General features: G+C 38.5%; 1 protein-coding gene across 1 annotated transcript; it reads right to left on the bottom strand.

The window, feature by feature from the left end:
• Positions 1-21,736: 21,736 nt before the first annotated feature.
• LOC149153654 (uncharacterized protein At1g01500-like) lies at positions 21,737-22,450 on the bottom strand. Its single transcript, XM_089443888.1, has one exon. It carries the CDS (start codon positions 22,448-22,450, stop codon positions 21,737-21,739), a length of 714 nt encoding a protein of 237 aa, XP_089300014.1.
• Between the last annotated feature and the right edge of the window lie 225 nt (positions 22,451-22,675).

Genomic DNA, 22,675 nt, shown 5'->3' with positions numbered 1-22,675 from the left:
ATCCTTGCTGACGGAGGAGATGAGATGGAAAAATATGGAGAGCTAGAATGGTGATGCCTTGTCTATACAAGGACAGTCCCAGAACAGAAACAAAAATAATTCATCGAGTGGGAGATCTAAATATAGAGGGAGATATAAATCAGACTCTAGGAAAACCTGTAAAGGTGGTGTGGTGGAAATGCGGAAAGGAAGGGCACTACAAAAGGGACTGTAAATCTAAAGCTCTCGAGAAAGGAAAGGGATATGGTGATGCTCCTTCTGTAGAGGCAAAAACCACCTCAGATGAAGTGGGGATGTGTATTTGGCTTCTTCAAATACACATGTAGATCATGAGGCATGGTTGATTGACTTAGGTGCATCCTTTCACTTCACTCCCCATAGAGAGTGGTTTTATGAGTATGAGAAATATGATGGTGGTGATGTCTTCTTAGGGGATGATAGGAAGGCTAGAATCATTGGTCGTAGAAAAGTAAAGTTGAAGTTTCAAGGTGGAAGGGTTAGAACACTTACGGGTGTTCTGCATATTCTTGCATTGGCCATAAATTTGATTTCTGTAAGCAAATTGGATGATTTAGGTGTAAAAATAGTGTTCGAGAAAGATACCTGCAAGATGGTTCGAGGAGCATTGGTATTGATGCGGGGAGTTTGGATTGGAACTCTATACAAGCTGCAAGGTAGCACTGTTGTTGATGAGTGCAACAGTTCTATGGTTCCTGAAGGTGGAGCAAAAAATATAGTGGTCTTTGGAGAAAATACCATACTATGGCATTAAAGGCTTGGACATATTGGAGAGAAGGGCCTTCGAATACTTCATGGTAAAGGCATTGTAGAAGGTAATACTAATAGCTCTTTGGATTTTGATTTTTGTGCAAATTGTGTATATGGGAAGCAGAATTGGGTGAGTTTCCCCTCTAGTGGTAAGAGGGCAAAACAGATATGAGATCTTGTGCCTAGTGATGTGTTTGGATCTATGAAGGTTCCATCACTAGGTAGTTTTGTGTACTATATATCATTTATAGATGAATTCTCAAGGAAAACATGGATATATTTCCTCAAGAAGAAATCTGAAGTCTTTGACAGGTTTAAAGAATTTAAGGCTCTGGTGGAAAACCAGACAGAGAAGAAGATAAAGGTGCTGAGGATAGATAATGGTGGAGACTTTTGCAGCAAGGAATTTGAAGAATTCTATAAGAAGTGTGGTATAACACGATAGAAGACTACTCCATACACACCTAAGAAAAATGGAGTTGCAGAAAGAATGAACAAGACATTTATGGTAAGGGCAAGAAGCATGCTCAGTGGTGTCAGGTTAGGACAGGAATTCTTGGCAGAGGCAGTGGAGACAACATGTTACCTGCTCAATAGATCACCTTCATTATCATTGGAGGATAAGACTCCACAAGAGGTATGGACTGGTAAGAAACCCTCTCTTTCACATACGAGGGTATTTGGATGTGATGCATATGTACATGTTCCAAAGGAGAAAAGAACCAAGTTGGATAGTAAATCTGAAAAGTGCGTCTTTAATGGGTATAAGGATGGTTTAAAGGGTTATAAGATTTGGAACCTAGTAACAAGGAAGGTTGTATACAGCCAAGATGTGGTGCTCAGAGAGGTGAAAGATGTTATTAAACATGAAGTCCCATCAAAGGAACATGAGAAGATAGAGTTTGAGATAAAGGAGGAAGAATAAGACTCTACAGAAGAAGAGGAATCAAAAGATGAAGAGCCACAAACTCTGGTTGTGGGAAGACCAGTTTGAGAAAGAAGGAAACCAGAAAGGTATAGTCCATCTGCTTTCTATTCAAATTTTGCTTTATCTATTACTGATGATGATCCAAAAACTGTGAAGGAAGCAGTAGATTTAGAGGATGGCAAACTCTGGAAAGAGGCCATGGTTGATGAAATGGAATCTTTGCACAAAAAAGAGGCTTGGGATCTGGTGGAGCTGCCGGCTGGAAGGAAACCCATTGGCAGTAAATGGGTGTTCAAGAAGAAGACAAATGCAGAAGGAAAGGTGGATAAATACAAAGCTTGGTTGGTAGCAAAAGGTTATTCCCAGGGGACGGGAATTGATTTTGGTGATACTTTTTCTCCTGTTTCCAAGGTAGCTTCTATTAGATTACTTTTATCTGTTGCTATTGCTTTTGATTTTGAGGTAGAACAGATGGATGTGAAGACAACATTTCTTCATGGGGATCTAGAATAAGAGATCTACATGAAGCAACCTGAAGGTTTTGCGCTGAAGGGTAAGAAAGAACTGGGATGAAAAGTAGATTAATGTTTGTATTTTAAATTAATTGGTAATCGTGTTATTTATCTGGTCTTGTATGTGGATGATATGTTGCTGGTTGGAAATGACAAAGAAACCATCCAAGATTTGAAGACCCAATTGTCCTCCAAATTCGACATGAAAGATCTTGATGTCACAAACTATATTTTGGGCATGGAAATTAAAAGAAATCGGGCAAAGAGGAAGCTCTGGTTAAACCAAAGGAAATATGTCAAGGCAATATTGCGAAGGTTTAATATGCAAGATAGTAAACCAGTGAAGGTTCCTATTCTTGTAGGTGTAAATTTATCTATTGAACAGTGCCCCAAGACACAAGAAGAGGAAGAGGACATGTCCCGTGTTCCATGTGCAAGTGCAGTTGGTAGCCTAATGTATGTGATGGTTTGTACTAGACCAGACATTGCACATGAAGTGGGAGTATTGAGCAGGTTTATGTCAAAATCAGGGAAGGAGCATTGCATGGCACTAGTGATTACAGTTTGTGCTACCAACGAAGACCAGGATTGGACAGAGTTTTAGATATTCGTGGCTTTGTTGATCAAGACTGGGCTGGAGATCTAGATCAGAGAAGATCTACAAGTGGGTATGTGTTTAACCTATTTGGAGGTGCAGTCATTTTGATGATTAAGAAACAATCTGTAGTGGCACTATCAACTGCAGAGGTAGAATACATGGAAGCCACTCATGCAAGCAAGGAAGAAGTTTGGTTTCTGAGATTGTGTTCAAGTATGGGGTTAGTACAGGGAGCTATAAGGATAGACTGTGACTGCCAAAGTGTAATTTTCTTGGCAAAGAACCCTGCTTACCATTCAAATACAAAACACATTGATGTTCAATATCACTTTGTGAGGGATATGATAGAAGAAAAAAAGGTGTTGTTGGTAAAGGTGGACACTTTGAAGAACACTGTAGATGCATTGACAAAATCTGTGAGCTCTAAGAAGTTCTCTTGGTGTAGAGAAACAATGGGAATTGCAAGGCTGGATAAATGACCAAGCTCTCTTATGGCCCCATGTGGAAAGAAAACAACAAGTGGGAGAATGTTGGGTTGTGTGATATTCTTTCCACAACTAGCTACCCTAGTTAACTGGAGGCTTAGAGGGGGGGTGGAGCACCTCCTTCATTGCACCGATTGCGCAGCAGGGGGTCACAAGGGATTTGAGGGGAGTCGGTAGTCCCCCTATATGGGGTTCAGGGCAGTGCCTCGGGGAATTTTTTTTTGGACCCTATATTAGGTGGGGCGAACCTACCTGTGGTTTTGGTCGCAATGGTTTTCGATCCATAGTATTGGATGCTTCAGCATGTATATATATGTATTGTAACATTGAAAGGAAAATAATGAAAAATCAAGCTAGTAGTCTTGGTTTTGGGATCTAGGGGAAAATCTCTGTGTATATTTTTTTTATGTGTTATGCTCTCGCCTTTGTTTATTTTCTGTTTTATAGAATTTGTATGTAGGTAATTTCTGTACGGGGTTAAAACCTACATTATATAGTAAAAGGCATTGGGAAGAATTCTATTGAGCTGAAATCAGGTGAAAACATTCATCTCAGTAACACACTATATGTACCAGGTTTGTAAAATAATTTGGTTTCCATTTCATTCTTGGAAGATAAGGGAGATAGAGTATCATTTGTTGATAAAAAAAATTCTTGTATAGCCCAAGGGATCAAGTATTGATTCTACTAGAGTAATTGGTGTTTATGAAGGACAGTTATATAGACTCCTTAAACAACCTGCTCAAGCACTAATACATAATGACATTAATCCATGTGAGTTTTGGCATAAACTATATGATCACCTTCACTATAGATATTTTCCTGATTTAAAAAAAAATGGTATCAGGTGTTCCATATTTTCAAGTGAACATAAAGAAGTATGAAAAGGATGTACGCTTGGGAAGAATGTCAAGAATCCTTTTACAAACAGTGAAAGTAGATCCAAGGAAATTGTAGATCTAGTCCATTCTAATGTGTGTGGTCCAATGTCAATGAAATATCTTGGAGGACCTTTGTACTATGCAACCTTTATCGATGATTTATCTTGCAAGACATGGATTTACTCCATGATGATGAAGGATGAAGTATTCAACAAGTTTTCTAAATTTAAGGCTAAAGTGGAGAACTGGAAGGGAAATTTAACACACCCCGTCCTAATTCCCACAAAAACATAGGTTAGAAGGAGGTGGTTACTATGCTGACTTGAGATCTAAGGTAATGTTATGGAAATGGGGTCGAAAAGTTTCTATCTTTTTCAACTTCCTTAAAATTTCATATGGATGACTTCATCATGTTCGTCTCATCAAGATAATTTTGGAGATATAAATTGTGTCTTGATCCAACCTTTGTATTGAAGGTTATGGCCACTTAAATTTTTGAGCCACACCATCAACCTACCATGTGCTATACACATGGTCCTCGTGTGGCGCCGACATGGCTATCCCCGTCAGACTTATCATGCCATTTAGCGTTCATGTATTGGTTTTTTACCCACTCATACTCCTCTTTATGTAAGCACACAGACCCCTTACTACCACATTACCTCAAAGGTACTCCAACCTTGGAGAAAACCATCCCAGAAAAAAATTGTCAAACTAGTCCTTAAACTATCCAGGTTTGAGGTTCTGAGGCTTTTCCATGTCATCCCAAAGAAATCCTAGACTCAAAAGAAACTCTCCCTGGAAAAAAAATACACATGGATAGAAGTCCTTCTCAACAATATTCCACTCAGCAAAAACTCTGATCTCGAAGAAAACTTATCTTGGATGAAACTCCTCCTCTAAGAAAACTCCCTCATAGAGTAAAATCATCTCAGCAATAACCCCTTCTCAGAAGAAACCTGACCTCAAATAAAACCCCTCTCATCGATGCCTTTTTAGCAAAAACTTCTTCTCAGCGAGAACTCCTCTCACAAGAAACTTTGACCTCAGAGAAAAATCCCCTCATCGAAAACCTACTTGGTGAAAACTTGTTCTTGGTGAGAACACTTCTAAGCAAAATCTAAATCTCAGGAAAAACTCCCTCCCAGCCAAAACCTGTTCTCAAAGAAAATATTTCTCAAAGATAACTTTGGTCTTAGAGAAAAATTTGAGAGACTACGTGCTAAAATGCTGAGAGCGATATTTGCTGGAAAATAATGGAAAGGATGCATTCACTAAGAGATCGAAATCACCCTCCATCTTGAATATCTTCCAATTCAATGTGTTAAGACATAAATCGAAGCTTAGCAATATGAAAACGTTTTGTCTCTGATCCAAATTTAAATAGGAACAAAACAAATTATAGAGGTAACAGTAAATACAAAGATGCAACAGAATTAATACTTCATTTCATTAATGTAAAATATTGAAATATTCTTACAAACAGAAATGGAAATGAACTAGCTCGAGCGATGGTAGCTTATCTCTGAGAAGAGATGTGGTGGCTACATGCCTCTGAACTCCATTACAATGAGGCTCGAAGGCCTAATTATTGTTGAGAAACAATGGAAAACCCTAAACATCCAAAAACCTAACCCTAGGAGATGAAGCGCCAAACTATGGGCCTTGTTTGGGTAAATTGGTACATCAACTTCGCAGGGTTGTAACTTTGGCATATGATCTTCGTTTGACATGCACAATACCTCGTTAGAAAGATATATCCAAGGAATACAACTTTTGAGTGAGAAACATGGGTCTTCAACCCATATTTCTCTTGGTTTACCCAAAAAACGTCATTTAGGGCCTCAAAATGGGTCCGGAAGTTCAGGACTCGAAAAACTACCAAAAATAGTAAATTGTGCTACAATTAAGGAAAATGAAAAACTAAAAGAGGCAGTTGTGGTGGTCCAAGTGGGATAGGTGGGTGGCCACCAACATCCACCTAAATCATTCCTCCCCCATTGCGTTGAGTTCCTCCATGAGATGGGGAAACGTTTACTGAACTTGGTCCCTGGTGAGTTGTTTTGCAATCTTTGATGTGTCTAGTGATGGTGGGAAGCATGGTCGAGGGTGGTCCACATTGAATAGTTGGTGCAAGCCAAGGAATGGGGGAATTTTGTGCTCCAAATAATTGTTTACCACAACCTTGGTAATGGTGTAAGGACCATATCAGAGTGGTTTGAGCTTCCGATGGGCTCTTGTAAGCTATTCTTTTTGTAGATGCAACCAGACTTTGTCGCCCACCTAAAACTTTTGTGGCACCCAATTTTGATCATGTCATTGTCTGTAATCGACATTTTCCACGATGGAGCAATGATATATCGGCCCATTGGGTAGAGGTTATCTGGGGGTGAGGAGAAGATGCTCATGTCTTCTTTCATTACCGTATCCACCTGCTTATGCTATGTGGAGGAACCCTTCCTGGGAGCCATGGTTGTGGCTACGATCTTCCCCTTACTTTGAGAGCGAACCAGAAAGAAAATAAATTTCCTGGTCTGGGAGATGATCTTATTGCATTTCTTAGCAGAGATCAAAGAGGTGGCAGTAGGAGGGGCTACCTCCGGTATCCTATATAATGAATTAACCAAAGAAATAATAATAGTGCGAGGCCTTGACTTATGGACAACATGTCACTTCCACAAGTATGGTTGGCCTAATAATACATCACAAACATCAAGAGGTGCAACATCACACAATACCTCATCTGTGAAGGGCTTGATGATGTAGGGAAGGTGGCACTACTAGTGGACTCAGAGATCTCGTCCTTAGTGAAGCCACCCTATACTGTACGGCTATGAGTGTGGTGTAGTCGATATGCCCAATCGCTTCACGACCTCTGCTGAAATGAGGTTCTTTTGGCTCCCACTGTGAACAATGAATTGCAATGGTGAACCCTTCACCCACATCTGTGAATGGAAAAGACGCTCCCCCTCCTCTGGATATTTAGGCTCATTCTTACAGATTTTGGCAGTGGAAAAAGTGACGTTCGGCTCCGCGTTAATGATCTGCTTCTCTTTTTCATTCCTCTTGTTGGTTTTGACTCAGGCTTTGAACATGCATCTAATTCTGAAGCCTTCAACTCGACCACTAGTGACTGCTTAGTCTGACACTCACTTGTTTTGTGAGTGGGGTTGTTATGGAACTCACACCACTTTCCTATGTCCTTCTTTGACTTCATAGTGTTGTTCTTTTCTTGCAGCTTTGACAAGTTGTCTTGGGTCACACCATCTTGGCATTGTCCTTAGTTCTACGGTTTAGGGAAGCCTTTCCCTTGCTTCAGATTCATGGATCCAAAGTCTCGCTTCTTCTGTTTAAACTTATTCTTGATCTTGACAGCGTATCAGTACGTCGTGCCGAGTGAGGAGATGTCCAGGAACTCCATCTCATCCTATATGTATGTATATAGGCAACCACGGTACTTGAGTACCAAATGTTTCTCAAAATCCTTGATGCCCAACTTCATGCGCAAGGTATGAAAAAAATTGGTAAACTTCGACACATCTTGGTACCTTCCCTACTGTAGCATGGTCCACTTTATGTATTTGTCCTCATAGTAGGTTTCCCACTAGTCCTTGACATGGGGGGATGCTTTGAGAAGAGCGAAAGTAATCTTTTCGTGGCTGGAAAGATCATGAATAGAAAAATACCCTTCTAGCAGATTTAACCATTTATCTATGACATTTGCATCTATCTGACCCTCGAATTGGGGGATTTCTAAGCTAACTTGTACCTTAAAGGATGTGGCATTTTTGGAGTAGCTGCTAGAAGTAGTTGCGTCGCCCCTGGGTAACTGCTGAAGGATCTAGGAGAAGTTGTCCATCATCGCGTTCCTTTGACACTCGAGGGCTTCTTCAAGCAATATTTTGATAGGATATGCTACCCCCTCATCTTTATTTTCATCTGCCATGGGAGGCTGTCGAGATTTGTGAGGCTGGTGTTCCAAAGGTTAGACCAGTTCAAGCCCTAACTCCTTATATCCCGACCTCGTTGGGGACATGCAAATAAAACAAAGAAAGAGCAGACACTTTGATACCACTGATTCAGATTTAAACAGGAACGCAAAAAATTACAGAGATAAATGTAAATACAGAGATGCAATAAAATTAATACTTCGTTTCATAAATGTAAAATACTGAAATATGCTTACAACAGAAATGGAAATAAACTAGCTCGGTGATGGTAGCTTATCTCTGAGAAGAGATGTGGTGGCTACATGCCTCTGAACTCCATTATAATGAGGCTTAAAGGCCTATTTATTTTTGAGAAACAATGGAAAACCCTAAACATCCAAAAACCTAAGCCTAGGAGATGAAGCACCAAACTATGGGCCCCGTTTGGGTAAATTGGTACATCAACTTCCCAGGGTCATAACTTTGGCATACAATCTCCGTTTGACGTGTACAATACCTCACTAGAAAGATATATCCGAGGACTACAACTTTTAGGGCCTCAAAACGGCTCCGGAAGTTCTGGACCTGAAAAACAACCAAAAATAGTAAATTGTGCTACAATTAAGGAAACTGAAAAACTAAAAGAGACTATTGTGGGGGTCTAAGTGGGATAGTTGGCTAGCCACCAACATCCACCTGGATCATTCCTCCCCCTTGAGGAAGCAATGGTCCCCATTACGTTGAGTTCCTCCATGAGATGGTGAAACCTTTGCTGAACTTGGTCCCTGGTGAGCTGTTCTACAATCTCTAATGTGTCCAGTGATGGTGGGAAGCATGGTCGAGGGCAGTCCACATTGAACAATCAGTGCAAGCCAAGGAATGGGGGAATTTTGTGCTCCAAAGCATTATTTCCCACAACCTTGGTAATGGTGTAAGGACCATATCAGAATGGTCTGAGCCTCCGATGGGATGTTGTAAGGTGTTCTTTCTGCAAATGAAACCCGGTTTTTTCACCGAGATGAAACATGTGTGGCACCCAATGTTGATCATGTCGTTGTTTGTACTCAACATTTTCCATAATGGAGCGGTGATATATCAGCCCTTTGGGTAGAGGTTCTTTGGGAGTCAGATCGAACGAATGCTTGACCTGACAGTGCAATGGTGCCCTTGTAGGTGAGGAGAAGATGTTCCTATATTCTTTCATGACTGTGTCCCCCTGCTTATACTGCGTGGAGGAACCCTTCTTGGGAGCCTTGGATGTGGCTGCGATCTTCCCCTTACTTTGAGAGCAAACTAGAAAGAAAATGAATTTCCTAGTCTAGGAGATGATCCTACTATATTTCTTAGTAGATATCAAAGAGGCAATGGTAGGTGTGGCTACCTCTGGTATCTTTTATAATCTGCATGAAACTCGCAAAAACTCACAGAAATCTCAAAGACAAAATAATCACCCAATACGGAAGGGAGATAATGAAAGAAGTTCACAGATTTGAATGACACAGATTGCTCTTAACAAAAAAGAAGACTGACCTTACATTCTTGAAGAGATGCAGTGATTCATCAATTATTCCTACCTTTGCCAAAATCAATCATTCTCTGAGAAGCCAGCATTGCTCTTATTCGAAGCAAAATTAGAAAAATCAGGTATGAACTCAGCACTTTATCCCAAAAAACCTTTAATATTCATACAAATTTAGCTAATTCAATCAAACCAGAGTTATGGGTATTAATTGACTCAGCTTCAGCATTAAAAGATGTTAGACTGGAACAACTTACAATCACTAAACAAACTCAAAAATTCTCCAAACTCTTGGACAAAAAAGTAGCTCTCCATAATGTATCTGATTTTAGCTCTCACTCTAAAATCAATGTTTCACAAATTTCCTCATTAAAATCCCTCATCAGTCATAATCTTTCTGTCAACAACAATAATCAATCTTTGGAAAACACTAGATACCTACCCTCAGCAGACCTAACAACAAACCCAACACATCGCAGCATGCCCTCCTCCTCTGTTCAGAACACACCCCTCAACAAATACAACCCGGCCCCCTCACAGTCCACTCAAAACACACCCCATACCATGCAGTCCAAACAAACCCAGCCTACGCTATCCTCCTGCAATGTTTACACTTAACCCAAAACCCATACCATGCAGTCCATCAACGAAACCTAGCCTACATTGTCCAAATTTTCCAAACAAATCCAGCCTACGCAGTCCAAAAAAACCCAGCCCACGTTGTCCTCCTGCACTCAACATACGACGCAGTCCAAACAAAGCTTCAACGAAACCTATCTTGTGTTGTCCTCCAGCAAAGTTTCCACACTCCATCCCATGCTATCTTCTCCTGCAATTTGAAACCCAACCCCCTCTCCCACGTTGTCTGCTCCCACATTCTGAAACCCAGCCCCCTCACAACCTGCGCTGTCATTAACAGTGCTCACTCAGCCGCCATCACCCACGCAGCCACAAATTCAACACAACAACCTCCATAATACCACACAACTGTAACAGCACAACACCCCCCACGATAACATGACCCTACCCCATCCCACACAATCCCAACCAGCACTGTCAGGCTCCAGCATTACGCTCCAACCCACGCCTCCTTTCCAACCTGCGCTGTCCCAACCTGCACACAAACACCAGAAACAAGACAACAATAGTAAACCTATGTCACATACCAATAATAATAATAAACCCAATAATAACAAAGACAATCTGGTCATAAATCTATCTAACCTCCAACTAAATGAACACATCCTAAACCTATTAAGAAAAGGATTAAATTTCTCCATCACACCACGCAAGATCCCTGTTGAAGACATTCTATGCAATATTGAATATGGTATCAAAAACATTCCTGACAACATAAAAGAAAAAATCAGACAAGACTGTTCTATCACCCTTAGGAAAGCAAAACCCCCCAAAAGCAATGTCAGCAAACAAGAGTATCTAGCTCTCAAAAACTTGAACTCCAACCCTGATATTGTAGTGTTGAAAGCAGACAAAGGAGGAGCCACTGTTATCATGAACTAAAGTGACTACAAAGCAAAAATGCTAGATAATTTAAATAACAGTGGCTGCTATAGAAAAATCAACAAAAACCCATTAAACAAGGTCTCCAAAAAAGTATGCAACCTAATCAAAACTAGTAAGATACAAGACAACAAAAATCTCATAGTTAACAATCCATACACACCGAGAATCTATGGAGCCCCAAAGATTCACAAGGAAGACATTCCTCTCAGACCAATAGTAAACATGATTAATGGACCTACATACCATCTAGCAAAACACCTAGCCAAGAAACTAAAACCGCTAGTGGGAAACACAAACTCTTTTGTCAAAGACTCAACCCAATTCATTGAAGAAATCAAGAACATCAAACTTGATCAAAATGACATTTTGGTTAGTTTTGATGTCACCTCACTATATACCAATATCCCCATTAATGATGCCATGGAGGTCATCTGCAAACTGACAGATCCAGACACATCAAATCTCATAGAAATTTGCCTAAGATCAACCTTTTTCAGCTTCATGGAAGATATTTATGAACAGACATGTGGAGTTGCCATGGGGTCACCTCTGTCCCCTATCATTGCCAATTTATTTATGGAGGACTTTGAAAACAAATCCCTTATGACTGCACCCCTAAAACCTAAATTATGGAAAAGATATGTGGATGACACATTCATCATATGGCCTCATGGAAGAGAAACCCTAGAAACCTTCAAACAACACCTAAATAGTTTATCCCCTTCCATAAAATTCACTATGGAAGTTGAGGTCAACAAAAGCCTCCCCTTCCTTGATATCCTCATCACTAGGAATGATGATGGCTCTATATCCCACCAGGTATATAGAAAAAAGACTCACACCGAACAATATTTACATGCCTCCTCACACCATCACCCTACCCACAAACTAGGAGTCCTCAACACATTAGCAACCAGAGCCCTTAGAATCTCTGACAAGGAACACCTAGAAAAAGAAATAGAACACCTTATTAAAGTTTTCCTAAAAAACGGATACAGCAAACATCAAGCCATCAAATCCATAAATAAGGCAAACACTCGACCTAACAAAAATAAAAACTTTGATAATATAATAGGAAAAGTCAGTCTCCCTTACATAGTAGGAACTATAGACAAAATCTCCCACATCCTGAAAAATAATGGAATTCTAAACACTCTCAAACCCTTAAACACTATCCGTAACTGCCTTAATCCAGTCAAAGACAAAATTGATCCAAAATGCCATAAAGGGGTCTACTTAATTCCCTGCTCATGTGGCAAACCCTATGTAGGTGAGATTGGGAGATCCTTTAACACAAGAATCTAGGAACACTCAGCTGACATTAAACACAATCGATCCAAATCCTCAGCTCTAGTTGAACATTCTGATAAAACTAAGCACCAAATCTGTATAGAAGATACCCGTATCTTAGCTAGAAGTGATCACTACTTCATAAGGAAATTCAGAGAAGCCATAGAAATTAGCAAACACCCTAATAACCTCAATAGAGACGATAGATGGACCATAAGCGAAAACTGGATTCCAATCCTATAATCTAAATCTACCGCTACCTAACTATAATCCTCCTCCAATTAACCTAGAATATACATAAAATATCTAATCCATTATAATTAAATAACACACTACCTTAATAAAATTGAATTTAACAAAAATCATAGGAAATAAACATCAATTGAAAATATCTTAACTATAATAACTCCACAACCTAGGAAAATAGGTAATAAACCTTAACAATAAATCACGACATATAATTAAAATGAATATGATTAAAATTACTACAAATTCAAAATAAAAACAATTACAATAAAACATAAATAACCCTAATAAAATAATAATAATAATTCATTAAAACAAAAATTAAAAATTAAAATAAAACATAAGAAAATAATTAATGAAATCAAATAGAATAAGAAAAATAGATTAGCCATAATAAATAATTAAAATAAATATAATTATAACAATTAAAATTAATAATTAATTAAAATAAATATAATGTAAATAATGAAAATAAATAAATAATTAAAATTAAAATAAATAATTGATTAAAATAAATATAATTAAAATAACTATAAAATTAATTAAAAATTAATACAAATATAATTAATATAACCATAACCCTAATGAAAATAATAATTCGATAATTAATTTAAAATCCCTAAATATCACAAAATATAATTAAATTAACAAAATATAATAAAACAATTAAATTATAATTAAAACAAAATATAATAAATTAAAAAAAAAAAAAATCTAATATCTGTCGGCTAAGCATCTCATCTTTACATATTTGGAGAAATTAGAATAGTGTTTCAATAATATTTCACATCCTGAAGATGAACCACTGTTGCTAGTTCGAAACGTCGATCAGAAAGAAACCTAATGCGATGTATCCGGAAGATAATCTACATAATCCTTTATAATGAATTAACCAAATAAATAATAACAGCATGAGGCCTTGACTCATGCAGAGCATGTTGCTTCCAGAAGTATGGTTGGCCTAATAATACATAACAAACATCAAGAGGTGCAACATCACACAATACCTCATCTGTGAAGGGCTTGATGTTGTAGGGAAGGCGGCACTATTGGCGGACTCAGAGATCTCGTCCTTGGTGAAGCCACTCGATATTGTGCGGCTACGAGTGTGGTGTAGTAAGTAGGCCCAACTGATTCATGACCTATGCTGAAATGAGGTTCTTTTGGCTCCCACTATCAACAATGAATTGTAGCGGTGAACCCTTCACCCACATTTGTGAGTGGAAAAGACGCTCCCCCTCCTCTAGATCTTCAGGCTCATTCTTCTAGATTTTGGCTATGGCAACATTGGCCCCGGGCCTTGTGTCAATGATCTACTCCCCTTTGTCACTCCTCTTGTCGGGTTTTGACTCAGGGTTAGAACATGCATCTGATTCTGAAGCCTTCAAATCGGCCACCAATGACTGCTTAGTCTAAACTCACTTATGTCGTGAGTGGTGCTCTTATGGAACTCACACCACTTTCCTGTGTCCTTCTTTGACTTCATGGTGTTTTTATTTTCTTGCAAATTCAAGGGGTTGTCTTGGGTCACACTGTCTTGGCTTTGTCCTTGGTTTTGCGGTTTAGGGAAGCCTTTCCCTTGCTTCAGATTCGCGGATCCAAAGTCTCGCTTCTTCTATTTAAACTTCTGCTCGATCTTGACAGTGTATCGGTATGTCGTGCTGAGCGAGGAGATGTCTAGGAACTCCATCTCGTCTTGGATGTATCTATGTAGACAGTTGCAATACTTGAGTACCAAATGTTTCTCAGAATCCTTGATGCCCAACTTCATCGGCAGGGTATGAAAAACATTGGTAAACTCTGGCACATCTTGGTCCCTTCCCTGTCGCAACATGCTCCACTTTATGTATTTATCCTCATAGCTCCCAACAGGGTAGTACTGCTCCTTAATGGCATCTCGAAATGAATTTCAAGTGGGAGTGGTTGAAAATAGTGAATTTGTACTTTCATATTTCTGCTTGTAGTAGGTTTCCCACCTGTCCTTGACATGGGGGGCTGCTTTGAGAAGAGTGAAAGTAATCTTTTCATGGCTGGAAAAATCATGAACAGAAAAATACCCTTCTAGCATATTTAACCATTTATCTACGACATCTGACCCTCAAATAGGGGGATTTCAAAGTTAACTTGTGCCTTAAAGGGTGTGGTGTTTCCAGAGTAGCTGTTGGAAGTCGCTGTGTCTCCCCTGGGTAGCTGCTGAAAGATTTGGGTGAAGTTGTCCATCATCATGTTCCTTTGTTGCTTGAGGGCTTCTTCGAGCAATATTTTGATAGGATCTCCTACCCCCTCATCTTTCTTTTCATCTGCCATGGGAGGCCATCGAGATTTGTGAGGTTGTTCTTGCAAAGGTTCGACCAGTTCAAGACCTAACTCCTTATATCTTGACCTAGTTGGGGACATGCAAAGAAAAATAGAGAAAGAGCAGACCCTCTGATACCACTGATCCAGATTTAAACAAGAATGCAACAAATTATAGAGATAATCGTAAATATAGAGATGCAACAAAATTAATACTTCATCGCATTAATGTAAAATACTAAAATATGCTTACAAATAGAAATGGAAATAAATTAGCTCGGACGATGGTAGCTTATCTCTAAGAATAGATGTGGTGGTTACATGCCTCTGAACTCCATTACAATGAGGCTCAAAGGCCTATTTATTGTTTAGAAACAATGGAAAAACTTAAACATCCAAAAACCTAACCCTAGGAGAAGAAGCGCCAAACTATGGGCCCCATTTGGGTAAATTGGTACATCAACCTCCCCGGGTCGTAACTTTGGCATTCGATCTCCATTTGATGTGCACAATACCTCGTTAGAAAGATCCATCCGAGGACTACAACTTTTGAGTGAGAAACATGGGTCATTGGTTTTCCCAAAAAACGTCGTTTAGGGCCTCAAAATAGCTCTAGAATTTCTGGACCCAAAAAACTACCAAAAATAGTAAATTGTGCTACAATTGAGGAAACTGAAAAACTGAAAGAGACAGATGTGGGGGTCCAAGTGGGATAGTTGGTTGGCCACCAACATCCACTTGGATCATTCCTCCCCCCTGAGGAAGCAATGGTCCGCATTGTGTTGAGTGCTTCCATGAGATGGGGAAACTTCTGCTGAACTTGGTCCCTGGTGAGTTCTTCTGCAATCTCTGATGTGTCCAACGATGGTGGGAAGCATGGTCGAGGGTGGTCCACATTGAACACTCGGTGCAAGCCAAGGAATGGGGGAATTCTGTGCTCCAAATCATTGTTTTACACAACCTTGGTAATGGTGTAAGGACCATATCAGAGTGGTTTGAGCTTTCGATGGGCTCTTGTAAGGTGTTCTTTTTGCAGATGCAACTAGAATTTATCGCCCCCTGAAACTTGTGTGGCATTTGATGTTGATCATGTCGTTGTTTGTACTTGACATTTTCCACAATGGAGCGTGATATATCGGGATGTTGGGTAGAGGTGCTCTGGGAGTCAAATCGAACGAATGCTTGAGCTAACAGTGCAATGGTACCCCTGTGGGTGAGTAGAAGATGTTCCCATCTTCTTTCATGATTGTATCCACCTGCTTCTACTGCGTGGAGGAACCCTTCCTAGGGGCCATGGATGTGGCTATGATCTTCCCCTTACTTTGAGAGCGAACCAGAAAGAAAATAAATTTCCTAGTCTGGGAGATGATCTTATTGTATTTCTTAGCAGAGATCAGAGAGGCAACGGTAGGTGGGACTACTTCTAGTATCCTGTATAATGAATTACCCAAAGAAATAATAACAGTGCGAGGCCTTGACTCATGCACAACATGTCGCTTCCACAAGTATGGTTGGCCTAATAATACATCACAAACATCTAGAGGTGCAACATCACACAATACCTCATCTGTTAAGGGCTTGACGCTATAGGGAAGGTGGTACTGCTGGCGGACTCGGAGATCTTGTCCTTGGTGAAGCCACCTGATACTGTACGGTTGTGGGAGTGGTGTAGTCGGTAGGCCCAACCACTTCACAACCTCTGCTAAAATGAGGTTCTTTTGGCTCCCACTGTCAACAATGAATTGCAGCAGCAAACCCTTCACCCATATCTGTGAGTAGAAAGGATGCCCCCCCTCCTTTGGATCTTCAAGCTCATTCTTCTAGATTTTGGCGGTGGCAATAATGGTGTTGGGCTCCCGGTTTTCACAAAAAACATCGTTTACGGACTCAAAACGGCTTTGGAAGTTCATGACTCGAAAAACTACCAAAAATAGTAAATTGTGCTACAATTAGGGAAACTGAAAAACAGAAAGAGACAGTTATGGGGGTCCAAATGGGATAGTTGGGTGGCCACCAACATACACCTGGATCATATCTCCCTCCTTAGGAAGCAATGGTCCCCATTACGTTGAGTGCCTCCATGAGATCAGGAAACTTTTGTTGAACTTGGTCCCTAGTGAGTTGTTCTGCAATCTCTGATGTGTCTAGTGATGCTGGGAAGCGTGGTCAAGGGCGGTCCACATTAAACACTCGATGCAAGTCAAGGAATGGGGGAATGCTATGCTCCAAAGCATTGTTTCCCACAACCTTGGTAATGGTGTAAGGATCATATCGGAGTGGTATGAGCTTCTGATGGGCTCTTCTAAGGTGTTCTTTCTGCAGATGCAACCAGACTTTGTTACCCACCTGAAACTTGCGTGGAACCTGATGTTGATCATGTCGTTGTTTGTACTTGACATTTTCCACAATGGAGTGGTGATATATCGGCCTGTTGGGTAGTGGTGCTCTAGGAGTCAAATCGAATGAATGCTTGACCTGATAGTGCAACGGTATCCGTGTGGGTGAGGAGAAGATGTTCATGTCTTCTTTCATGACCATATCCACCTGCTTCTGCTGTATGGAGGAACCCTTCCTGGGGGCATTGGATTTGGCTACGATATTCCCCTTACTTTGATAGTGAACTAGAAAGAAAATAAATTTCCCAGTCTGGGAGATGATCTTACTGCATTTATTAGTAGAGATCAAAGAGGCAGTGGTAGGTGGGGCTACCTCCGGTATCCTATATAATGAATTACCCAAAGAAATAATAACAATGCGAGACCTTGACTCATGCAAATCATGTCGCTTCCACAAGTATGGTGCAACATCACACAATACCTCATCTATGAAGGGTTTGATGCTGTACGGAAGGCGACACTGCTGGCAGACTCAGAGATCTCATCCTTGGTGAAGCCACCCAATATTATATGGCTACGGGTGTGATGTAGTTGATAGGCCCAACTGATTCATGACCTCTACTGAAATGAGGTTCTTTTGGCTCCCACTGTCAACAATGAATTGTAGTGGTGAACCCTTCACCAACATTTGTGAGTGGAAAAGACGCTCCCCCTCCTCTTGATCTTCGGGATCATTATTCTAGATTTTGGCTGTGGCAATAGTGGCACTAGGCCCCACATCAATGATTTGCTTCCCTTTGTCATTCCTCTTATCGGGTTCTGACTCAGGGTCGGAACATGCATCTGATTCTGAAGCCCTCAACTCAACCATGAACAACTACTTAGTCCAACACTCACTTGTGTTGTGAGTGGTGCTCTTATGGAACTCACACCTCTTTTCTGTGTCCTTCTTTGACTTTAGGGTGTTTTTGTTTTCTTGCAGCTTCGACGATTTGCCTTGGGTCACACCATCTTGGCTTTGTCTTTGGTTTTGCAGTTTAGGGAATCCTTTCCCTTGCTTCAGATTCGCGGATCCAAAGTCTCGTTTCTTCTATTTAAACTTCTTCTTGATCTTGAAAATGTATCGGTATGCCGTGTCGAGCGAGGATATGTCTAGGAACTCTATCTTGTCTAGGATGTATCTATGTAGGCAGCTGCAGTACTTGACTACCAAATGTTTCTCAGAACCCCTGATGCCCAACTTCGTGCACACGGTATGAAAAACATTGGTAAACTCTGGCACATCTTGGTCCCTTCCCTATCGTAGCGTGGTCCACTTTATGTATTTGTCCTCATAGCTCCCAAAAGGGTACTACTTCTCCTTGATGGTGTCCCAGAATGAATTCCAAGTGGGAGCGGCTGAAAATAGTGAGTTCATACTTTCATCCTTCTGCTCGTATTAGGTTTCCCACCAGTCCTTGACATGGGGGGCTACTTTGAGAAGAGTGAAAGTAATATTTTCTCGGCTGGAAAAATCATGAATAGAGAAATACCCTTCTAGCAGATTTAACCATTTATCTACGACATTTGCATCTATCTAACCCTCGAATAGGGGGATTTAAAAGTTAACTTGTACCTTAAAGGGTGTGGCATTTCCAGAGTAGCTGCTAGAAGTAGCTGCATCGCCCCTGGGTAGCTGCTGAAGGATCTGGGCGAAGTTGTCCATCATTGCGTTCCTTTGTCTCTTGAGGGCTTCTTCGAGAAAGATTTTGATAGGATCTCCTGTCGCCTCGACTTTCTTTTCATCTGCCATGGGAGACCGTAGAGATTTGCGAGGCTGGTCTTGCAAAGATTCGGCCAGTTCAAGCCCTAACTTCTTATATCTCGACCTCATTGGGGACATGCAAAGAAAAATAGAGAAAGAGCAGACCCTCTGATATCACTGATCTTGATTTAAACAGCAACGCAACAAATTATAGAGATAATCGTAAATACAGAGATGTAGCAGAATTATTACTTCATTTCATTAATGTAAAATATTGAAATATGCTTACAGACAGAAATGGAAATAAACTAGCTCGAGTGATGGTAGCTTATCTCTGAGAATAGATGTGGCAGCTACATGTCTCTGAACTCCATTACAATGAGGCTCGAAGGCCTATTTATTGTTGAGAAACAATGGAAAAGCATAAACATCCAAAAAAATAACCCTAGGAGATGAAGCGCCAAACTATGGGCCCCATTTGGGTAAATTGGTACATCAACTTCCCGAAGTTGTAACTTTGGCATATGATCTTCATTTGACACGCACAATACCTCGATAGAAATATTTATCTGAGGACTACAACTTTTGAGTGAGAAACATCGGTCATAGACCCATGTTACTCCCGATTTTCCCAAAAAAACATTGTTTAGGGCCTCAAAACAGCTCCAGAAGTTCATGACCTGAAAAACTACCAAAAATAGTAAATTGTGCTACAAAACAATGTAAACTTTGAAACGGGAACTATAAACTCAAAACGGGAACTCTGGCCAAAAAACCCCAAAAAAACATAAAAAACAGTGTTAAAAACGAAAAGTGTTGATGCTGGAATAACACCTATTTTTTTCTTGGGTAAATTTTCAACATGTTTTAAAAATGGTGGTGAAAATCAATTTTTTGCACAAAAATTATCCAAAAAACGCCCTCAAAACGAATAGTGTTGATTCTGGAAGAACACTTTTTTTTTTCGAATGTAAAATTTCAACATTTCAAAATAATGGCGTAAAATATTTTTTCATGACCCGGAAAAACATTAAATTTAAAAAAAATAATGAAAACATAAAATAAAATTAAAAAATATTTTTTCATGACCCCGAAAAACATTAAATTTTAAAAAAAATAATGAAAACATAAAATAAAATTAAAACAATGAAAAAACACAAAACAAAAAAAAGGTTTAAAAATATAACAAAACATAAATTAAGATATATAATAAAAACAAAACACTAAATAAAAATATAAAACTTAAAAAAAAAAAAAAAAATAATAATAATAATAATAATAAATAAAAAAACTAAAAAAATTATAAATTATAAACAAATAAATAGTGAAAATAAAAAATAAAAAAACCATCAAAAAAGTGGCAAAAGAAAAAAAAAAAAAAAAATACGGAAAAGAAACAAAAAAACATTTACAAAAAACTAAGAATTAAGTAGGTAAAAATAGAAAAAAAAAAAAATTAAGAAAAAACAAAAAAATTAAAAAAAAAACTATATTTAAAAAAAATTGAAAATTAACAAAAATAAAAAATAAAAAAAGTTAAAAAAAAAATTATCTCACAAATCAAAAAAGAATTTGGAAAAAAGAAATATATATATATATATATATATATATATATATATATATATATATATATATATATATATATATATATATATATATATATATATATATATATATAATTAAGTAAGTAAAAACAGAGAAATTAAAAAATAAACTAGTTTTAAAAAAAAATTAGAAAATTAACGAAAAGAAATTAAAAAACTAGTGAAATTAATATTAAAAAAAAAAATCAAATTATAAAAAAAAAACAAAGAATGCATATTTTTTATTAAAAAAAAAAAAATCTAATTATTTTTTATTAAACCTACTATTTTTATTTTAAAAAGGGAAAAAAAAAAATTAAATTCAAATTTTATTTTAAACAATCTTTTTTTTAAACATTTTTTTTTTAATTTTAAAATACAAATAATAAAAAAGATTTTAATTTTTTTTCAAAAAAAAATTAATTTTTTAATTTCAAATTAAAAAAATTAAAATTTAATTATTTTTTTTTAACGGAATCTTTTTTAAACCTAACCTTTTTATTTACAAAAAAATTAAAATTAAAATTTTTTTTTTTTAAACAATTTTTTTTTTAATTAAAAAAATTATATTTTTTTTTAAACATTTTTTTTTTAAATTTAAAAATAGAAATAGTTAACAAAAAATAAAAAAATAAAAAATTAATTTTTTAATTTCCATATTTAATTAAAAAAATTATAAATTTTTTTAAACATTATAATTTTTAAATAAACATTATAATTATAATTTTTTTTAAACAAACTTTTTTTAATTTAAAAAAATATAAGTTTTTTTAATTTTCGTATTTAAAAAAATTATTAAAAAAAAAATTAAAATTAATTTTTTTTTTAACGGAGTTATTTGTTTTTTATTAAAAAAAATTAAATTTTTTTTTGCCACCGCCCCCCGGCCGCCCGTGGTGGCTCGGCCGTGGGCGGAGGGCCTGCCCGCAGGCACCTCCGCCCACGGCCGCGCGACCACGGGCGGCCAGGCGGCGGGGGGTCGATTCCCGGAATCGACCCCCCGCCCCCCGCCGCCCGTGGTGGCGCGGCCGTGGGCGGAGGTACAACACTGTAAAATTCGTTTTCCAAGTCACCTCGAAGTTCCCTGCTAAGTGTTGACTAGGAATCCCACCCTGAATCGATCCACGAATCCTCCTGCTCCTCTATTTCCACCCAATCACAATCACAGTCGTTGTCGCAGGTGCAGTCGGAATCACTGTTCAATTCAGCGAAACTGCAATCATAATAATCATCTTCCAGCTCCGTATAATCGCTCAAATTGGGGCAGCTTTCTGCAGTCTCGTTTGCCTCCGGAATAACATCCAAAGTGCACTGGCGAACGCGTTTCCTTCTAGGAAGGAGTTGCAGAGTCTGAGTTACAATTACAGGGATACCCCAGATCTGACCCTCCACATATACGCTCACAGTCGGGATGGACATGGCATCAAAACACCATTTTGATGAATACTCCAGTCGGCTGCTGCACTCCACGGTCCATGTCGATTTGGGCATGACTTCTTCGCTTATTTCCTGAATTTTCTCCAGCCTCCCAAAGATGAGAGGGTTATCTCTCAGGTACACTTCAAAACAGAGATTGTCACTCGTCCTGATACTTTCAGAGCCCATGTATGCAATTTTGCCTTCGGATTTTCCCCCATTTGGATTCCGTTGGAGCGTGAGAAATGCGCTTGAAAACGGATGGACTCGGCGCCCTTTGATCTCCAGAACCGTCAGATTGCTGCGGGGTAAGAAATGCAGGGTTAAAGTCTCGGGAATCTTTATACTTTTGCTAATGAATCCGGAAGCATTTAATCTCAAGCAGAATACTCTCATGTCAAGCCATTGGTGATGTTAGATAGTGCAACACTGATGTTTGACTCTACGTAATCAAAACGCCTAATTTCTTTTATTTAAAAAATAGTATTTATTTGTTTATATGAGAATTAGTAATTTTAAATCATTCATTAAACCGAAGTTTGAAAACTTAATAACCATCGTACAATTTTTTAAAAATGATTACTATTTAATGATTAAATAAAAAAATTACAAATAAATACC

Source organism: Pinus tabuliformis, chromosome 9, assembly GCF_031772625.1.
Source record: "Pinus tabuliformis cultivar Carrire ecotype Pingquan chromosome 9, CPIR1, whole genome shotgun sequence".
Classification (NCBI taxonomy): Eukaryota; Viridiplantae; Streptophyta; class Pinopsida; order Pinales; family Pinaceae; genus Pinus; species Pinus tabuliformis.
The sequence above is the reverse complement of the archived record's forward strand: the minus strand, read 5'-3'. Positions and strand labels throughout refer to the sequence as shown.

What these genes read in the sequence shown, in the direction of transcription:
- LOC149153654 (XM_089443888.1), bottom strand. Translation starts at nt 22,450, where the DNA reads ATGAGAGTATTCTGCTTGAGATTAAATGCTTCCGGATTCATTAGCAAA.